This window comes from Solanum tuberosum, unplaced genomic scaffold, assembly GCF_000226075.1.
Source record: "Solanum tuberosum cultivar DM 1-3 516 R44 unplaced genomic scaffold, SolTub_3.0 scf00011, whole genome shotgun sequence".
NCBI classification, from domain to species: Eukaryota; Viridiplantae; Streptophyta; class Magnoliopsida; order Solanales; family Solanaceae; genus Solanum; species Solanum tuberosum.
In genome coordinates, this window is record NW_006238938.1 from 2,212,398 (window position 1) to 2,219,543 (window position 7,146).

General features: G+C 33.3%; 1 protein-coding gene across 1 annotated transcript in view; it reads left to right on the forward strand.

Annotated features, from left to right (window-relative positions):
* The window catches only part of LOC102591059 (protein EI24 homolog), a 20,964-nt gene extending 14,782 nt beyond the window's left edge, over window positions 1-6,182 (forward strand). The window contains exon 11 of the mRNA XM_006339898.2: window positions 5,733-6,182. Coding sequence (XP_006339960.2) covers window positions 5,733-5,799 — 67 coding nt within the window. The 3' untranslated portion in view covers window positions 5,800-6,182. The remainder of the gene's footprint in view (window positions 1-5,732) is intronic.
* Window positions 6,183-7,146: the final 964 nt, after the last annotated feature.

Here is a 7,146-nt window from a genome sequence, read left to right on the forward strand (position 1 = left end):
CAAAAAATATTTTCAATTTCAAAATTTCATTTTTTTTCACGTAGGTTAGGGGCAAATATGAACCATTTCGCATGGTTCAAACATAATTTTGTTCCTTTTCCCTTGCAAAAAAAGGTTGTGCATATTGAAAAGCTTCTGCCCTTAGTTAATAAGAGCAAATCTAGCCTACTTTTGTAACGACAAGGATAGATTTGACCTAACTATTAGCGGAGGATTAATTTGAACCATTGTGCAAACTTCAAAGGCATATTAGGACTTATTCCTTTTGTTTTAATGCTCTAACTAGTGTTTTCTACCATTGTGACCCAAATATACATTTCACTTTCCACTTTACATTGACATTATAGTGTGCTTCTCAACAGGGATACACCAAAGTACAAGTAACTATAGTGTTCTGTACCTAAACCTCGGATTACTTTCCCTACATTGTTGTAATTTTGGTTTTTTTTAGTTTTCTACGATTTTAGTGTTTTTCCCATAACATTATTTTTATTTTTGGAAGCATTCAATTTATAATATTCTTGATGCTTCTATTCAGTCCCCTGATTTGTAAAACACCTCATTCTACCCCGTTCCTTAAAACAATTCTTCTCAATATAAAAATCTCTCTAGATTAAATAACAGATGAATACAATATTTTTTTTTGAAATATGCGACAATAGATTCTGCGACTCAAGTCAAAAGATAGCTACCATGAAAGCGAATGCAAAATAGAAGTGTTAGAATACCAACTTCAAGTCATTGTATTAGAGATGGAAAATGCTCCCAGGCACTATTTCCAAGGTACAACACTAAAGGTCCCTCCAGGACCTTTGGAGCCCTTACCCTGGTTGTATTCGATCACTGGAGCTCCTCTTTACTTTCTTTTTCTGCAGCCTTTTTTCATTGATGGAAATCAAATCTATTTCAGACTAGGGGCAAGTCCTATAGGCTATAGCTTTAAATCTTGGAGGGGTAGAGATATCTCTAACTGTTCTTTAAAGTTCCTACAAATATGGCAGATTCATTTCGGTTATTATGGTTAATGGCCAAACAAGAGCAGTCATCATCATGCCAGAAAACAAATTTAATGAAGGTTGGAGTGGTCGTGTTACTAGAATTGAGAACTTCATTAATAGATATGCAAGAGTACAAGGTGCAATGCTACGAGAAATGCTTTATCTCATTACATTAATGGAGAGGAGGAGCTTCAAAGAAGCATTAAAAGCATATAACAACAGAATAAATGTAACAAAAAGAATCAAAAATAAATTGAAAAAAAAGAACTAACCTTAGAACAAGGACAACAACTCTTGAAACAAAGTGAAAGTGGAAAACTAGAATTATTAAAACTTTTTTTTTTCAAAAAAAAAAACTTAAGAGCATGTTGGCATTACTGCTAAAAATACCTTATTTTTAGAAGCACTTTTTTAAAAATAGCTTTTTAGAAAAGTGCTTTTGAAAAAAAAGCAATTTGTGTTTTACTAATTATTTGTAAAGTGCTTTTGCTAAGTAGATTGTGTTTGACTAATCATTTTTAAAAAGTTCTTTTGAGAATCAAATTACAAAAAAGGACAAGTATCAATGCACTTTTAGTATTAAGATTATTTTATAGAGAGAATTATGTTAAATATTTATATTAAAATTTTAATTAATTTTTTATTTTTATTAAATTAATATGTACATATTCAAATTTTCAATCAATATTATACATAGATAAATAAAAATTAAATTAAATATTGATATAATATTAACATAATAATTTAAATATAATTAAAAATATCAAGCAAAATAAATTAAAAATCATTTCACAAATTAAATTATTACATACGAAATTCATCACAAAAATAAATAAATATAAGGGATATATTGGTAAAATGTATATATGACAAGGATAATTTGATCTTGAAAAAAATATTTTTCTACTTCTGTTTTTTTTAAGAAGCAGAAATTTTTAGCTTCTCCCCATAGCAGAAAAATTGCTTTTACTTTCAATTAAAATCAGTTTTACTCATTATCCGAACACCTTAGTTTTCCCAAAAAAGTTTTTTTCCCCTCAAAATAAGTGATTTTTGCCTCCCAATAGAAATGCCAAACATGCTTTTAGGCAAACAAATACATTCATCCTAAATTTAGCTATTTGTAATTAGTGAATGTGAATCACATGGCCAATCTATTTCAGTACACCAAGTAAGAATTCATTATTCAACAAAAGAACAAGAGAGCATCTCAAGTCTCAACTTAAGTCATAACTCATAACTAACATAACAACAAGGTATTGTCAACTGTCAAGTTATTTAAGTTGGCCACTCTTCTGCATCTTCTTCAACTTCTTCCTTAAATACCACACCTTTCAATTGAGGTTCATCTATTGATAGCTCAGTTAAGCCATTAGTTGTCTCGTCAATATCAAACTGATTTTCACCTAAAACAAATTAAAAAAGAATAGATATTAGAAGGTTTTTTTATAAAGAGAAAAGAATTATCATGCAAAATAAATAATTGAGGAAAATAATAATAAAAAATGCTAACATACCTATGTCCCAATACTTGCTCGGCCCATATATATTTTTTTCTTTCTTATGACATAGCAACCGTAGATTATAAAGTACAAACTGAATTTTTGGCTCTTGAAATTGCTAACCTATTTCTCTTGATGTTGTGAATCAAAGAATACGTACTCCAATTTCTTTCACAACAAGAGGAAGAAGTCGGTTGAATAAACAACTTGTCAGCTAATTGTTGCAAAAGTGGAGCCGAGACACCATGATTTACCCACCAAGAAAGAGGAGGATCTTCATACATCGTAGCCTCAATCACATGAGGCTCACCAAAATATCCACTCCCGCTAGAAAATGATCCATACTCCAATGAAGCTTATTTCAATTCATGAGATTCTTTAAAGTACCTTTGAAAGCACTTGATTCTATTCGATGAAATTTCTCTATCTTCATTAGGAGCTTGCCTCGAATCCCATTCTCTACTTGAAGCCATGATTCGTGATAGTATTTGGGAATCAAAGAATGCCATACAATGTAGAGGGGTATTGCTTTTGTTCCACCTAACCACAAGAATATCATAAATAGTATAAAAAAAGTTTGATCGACCGGAAATGAGATTTTCCTCCTCGTGCTCAAAGATTACTTTCTTAACCTTCTCAATCATTGAGTCCCACATCTCATCAATGAGATGTAATTTCGAACCATCAATATCAACACTTCTAAGCATATCCACAATAGGTTTCGTAAATTTCAAAGAGTAGTCAATACTATTCCACTTCTCATCATTCATTATAAATGATTTTATTTCACGGGTCTTGGCTTCAATTCCCTTACCCCCTAATAATTCTTCCATTCATCATCCATGACCATCTTCTCTAAGAACGATTTCACTTTGTGAACACGATGGTCATAATAATATGCTAGGCAAATCTTGTTTCACCAATTTCCAATAAACATAAATCTAAATGCTTTTGAAAAAGCGCATGTGTCAAATCATGATTCACAACAAAGTTCTTCAAATTACTCACTTCATTAAGTAACTCTAAAATCCATTTGCAATTAGTAAAGTGAGGAGATTTATCCGAAGGTTGGCACATAATTTTCAAAGACAGATTCAAACAATGAACAACACAAGGGGTCCAAAATATACAAGGAAATTTTTGTTCCATGATAGAACCAACAAGTTTCATAGTACTTGTGTTATTCATAATAACTTGAACAACATTATTTGGACCTATATTTTCTATTGCTTCAATAATAAATAATTTAGCAATATATTCCACATCCTTAATGATCGCACTAGAATTGGTTGAATTTAAAAACATGGGACTCCCACTAGATGATGCCATTATATTGGTTAAAGGTTGTCTTTTAGTGTCGAGCCATCCATCTGAACAATCAACAACCCTTTTTTCCCATATACATCTTTAATTGGTTGCAACTGAAATAACTTTAACACGATTGCATAATGGTTTGTCATCAAAATCTACTCCAACACTTTTTTGGTGGTCTCATAAAACCCTTTCCCTTAAGACTACCGGATGCAAATGATGCCATTTTGTTGGGATAAAGGATGATAGAATTTTTTAGGTTAAGAATTTTTTTGGCTATGAAACAGAGAAGTTGAATGAAAAAGAGAGGATAGAGACAACGGACTCTGTTTCTCCATTGTTAAGCCACATCTCAGCTTTGGACTCTATTCCTCTGTTTAACAGATGCCAAATGGTCAATGCCAGAGCACACAACAGACTTATTAAGTTGTTGGATTAGGAGTGGGGGAAGTAAGACACAGAAGAAGTGAAGAATGATCCCACACTGTATAGACTATCTAGAGGGAGAGGAATGGTCTGATCCTCAGTTTGACAGATACCAAATAGTCAATGCCAGAGCACACAATAGACTTGTTAAGTTGTTGGAATAGGAGCGGGGGAAGCAAGACATAAAAGAAGTGGTGGAGAATAATCCCACACTGTATAGACTATCTGGAGGGAGAGGAATGGAAGAAGCTTTGAAGATAGATTCAACAACATTCAGAATATCAAAGGGAGTTGCACTGCAACTTTCTACTTTTGGTGTAACGAATATTGTATAGAAAATGCTGAACAGTCGGTAGATCTTTTATGATTACTGTAATTAATCTCTTGTTTTAGTTTGTTACCTTTTTGGAGGTCTCTAGCATACCTTACTGCTGAGGAATACAACATTATCAGTTTTTTTAAAAAAAGAGAATAGCAACTAGCAGGCTGAGACATGGTTACAATGTTCGACCAAAAATCCTGCAATCCACATTTCTGCCATTTTTTCTTCTTCAATAAGGGCAGGATGCTCCCTCTCTTCCATAATACTCAAAATAGTCAAATGGTTTTGCATCAGAATGTCCCCATGTTAAGGAATCTACGTAAACAACAATTAACTTGATCATTTTCCATCTCTGAAGAGTTGATCTGAAAGTGAATACTGGGACCTTCTTCCTTGTAGGATTTGAGAAACAACTGTACATACAAACAAGCATAGGAGACATTAGAGACATAGTTTTGATGACCTTTCTCGTTGGATAATTTGATAACTTAGTTTGGGAGCTCTACTGGACCTGCCACGGTTGGAGAAACATAAGTTTGATAAAATGACTTAGTGAAGGGCATTCTTGATTTGGGCTTTACCTTGAGAAATTTTCGCTTGCTTCTACCTATTCTCTAATTAAATTAAATTCAGAAAAGAAGTGAGAACAACCTTCTTTGCTAGTCTGAATTTCCTTTTCTTAATTTATTCTTGGCCTCCCATTGGCGATAGTAGAAAATCATGATTAATTTCTATGGAAAATCTTTCTATGTAGTTTAGTCGTTTATTAAATTATTCTTGTAGCGTTACCTAATCTTGGTGGGATTCTCTGCGGCTTTTCTTCTTGCCCCATTTGCTGCTGTACTCTTGAATAGCTTCTCTTCTAGCTTTCCAAATACTTGCTTGAAGTGCATAAACCCTGATCCCTTGTACTGCTGAAAATCATCACAGCACAGTTGTTACTATGATATCTCTGAAATTCCTCTCCTAAATTGATTCCCCCCTTTTATCAAATCTACTTTCCCCTCAAAAGAATAATAGTATAATACTCTCCTACAGTCCTAAACTTATGACACAACATATATTGAATAATTTTCTCATGCCAACTTTTCCAGCTATTCTGCTTTCAGCCTTAGTCATACTGGTTGCCTCTTTATGCGTCAATACTAATTTTTTTGCTGTCTTCTTTTGCAGGATGCGAGTCTTAAAATTATTTTCTTTGAAATCACACCATCAAATTAAAGAGAACAAGGCACTCTGAAAGAGAACAAACATGTCTGATCTACTGCCAACACTCCATATCTATGGATAACTTGTATTTTATTTATGAAATTTACATTTGTATGGGTCAATGATGTTCCTAATTCATCCACGATCACAATATGAACACGTGCTCGTAATTTATCATTTTTTAGGGAAGAGAGGAAGAAGTAAATCCTGATGTGCTGCTGAAGATAGCAACTTGGGGTGATTCTTTCTGTATCTTTATGTACATAGTAATTAGTAACTGGTTTGGTCATTCATTCATATGAACAAATCTCTATGTACTAGGTTATTAAAAACGAGGGTGGTGTTTCTTTAATTTTGTCATAGCTGAATGCTGATTAATTTTGTCATACGAACTTTAATTTATGGTTTCAATCATATTATTCTCAGAAATTACTTATCCTCAAGTATCTGTTATTCAACTCTATTCCCACTTCCATCCACACACTCCCAAGTAGAGGTGGGGTTAGGCCTGGCAGGGGGACCGGGTCGGCCAGCCCCGGCCCGCGACCGGTTCAAGAACCGGCTCGCCGGACCCGGTCCCGTACATTTTCGCGGGTTGGGAGGGGTTCGGGATAGGGGACCGGTTAGGGGCCGGTTCACCCTTTGGGCCCGGTCGACTCGGTCCCGATCCGGCTGAACCGGTCGGTTTGCGGGATCCCCTAATTTTTTATTTTTTTATTTTTTAAAAAAAATTATATCTGTTGGGGCAATGGCTAGTGGGCCCCCCCCCAACGGATTTATTCACCTTGTTTTCCCTTCCCCAACACCCCCTACCACCCGTACTTTTAATACTTTAATTTAAACCCTCAAGTTATCATAAATACACTTTAACCCACTTTTAATATTATAAATATTCCTCTATCCCTTATTATTTTTTACAAAATCATCTATTCTCTCATCTATTTTTTATATCTCTCAATCTTAAGTCTTAATTTTTTATTCCATTTAAGTCTCATATTATATCATAATACATATATTTCAATTCTAAAATTTCATATTATATCATAATATATATAATTCTCATATTTGCTATCAAGTATTGGAGTTCCAAATTACAAGTTACAACAAACTACAAGCTTCAAAAATCGGTTATAACGTCTGCTATTAACGCAGACGTTTGGTACATTCGTTTCATAATATTTATATTTTATTTTTCGTCATTAATTTTTGTGTTATTATTATTTTTATATTACACTTTACATATAATTAAATATGAGTTCTAGCAAAAAAAATATCGGTAAAGGAAAAGAGAAAGAACCAAGTGGCATTAGTAAATTATTTAATTTTAATAAAAAAAAGTAGTAAGGAAAAAAATAAGAGTAAATGTGGTGGTACTTCT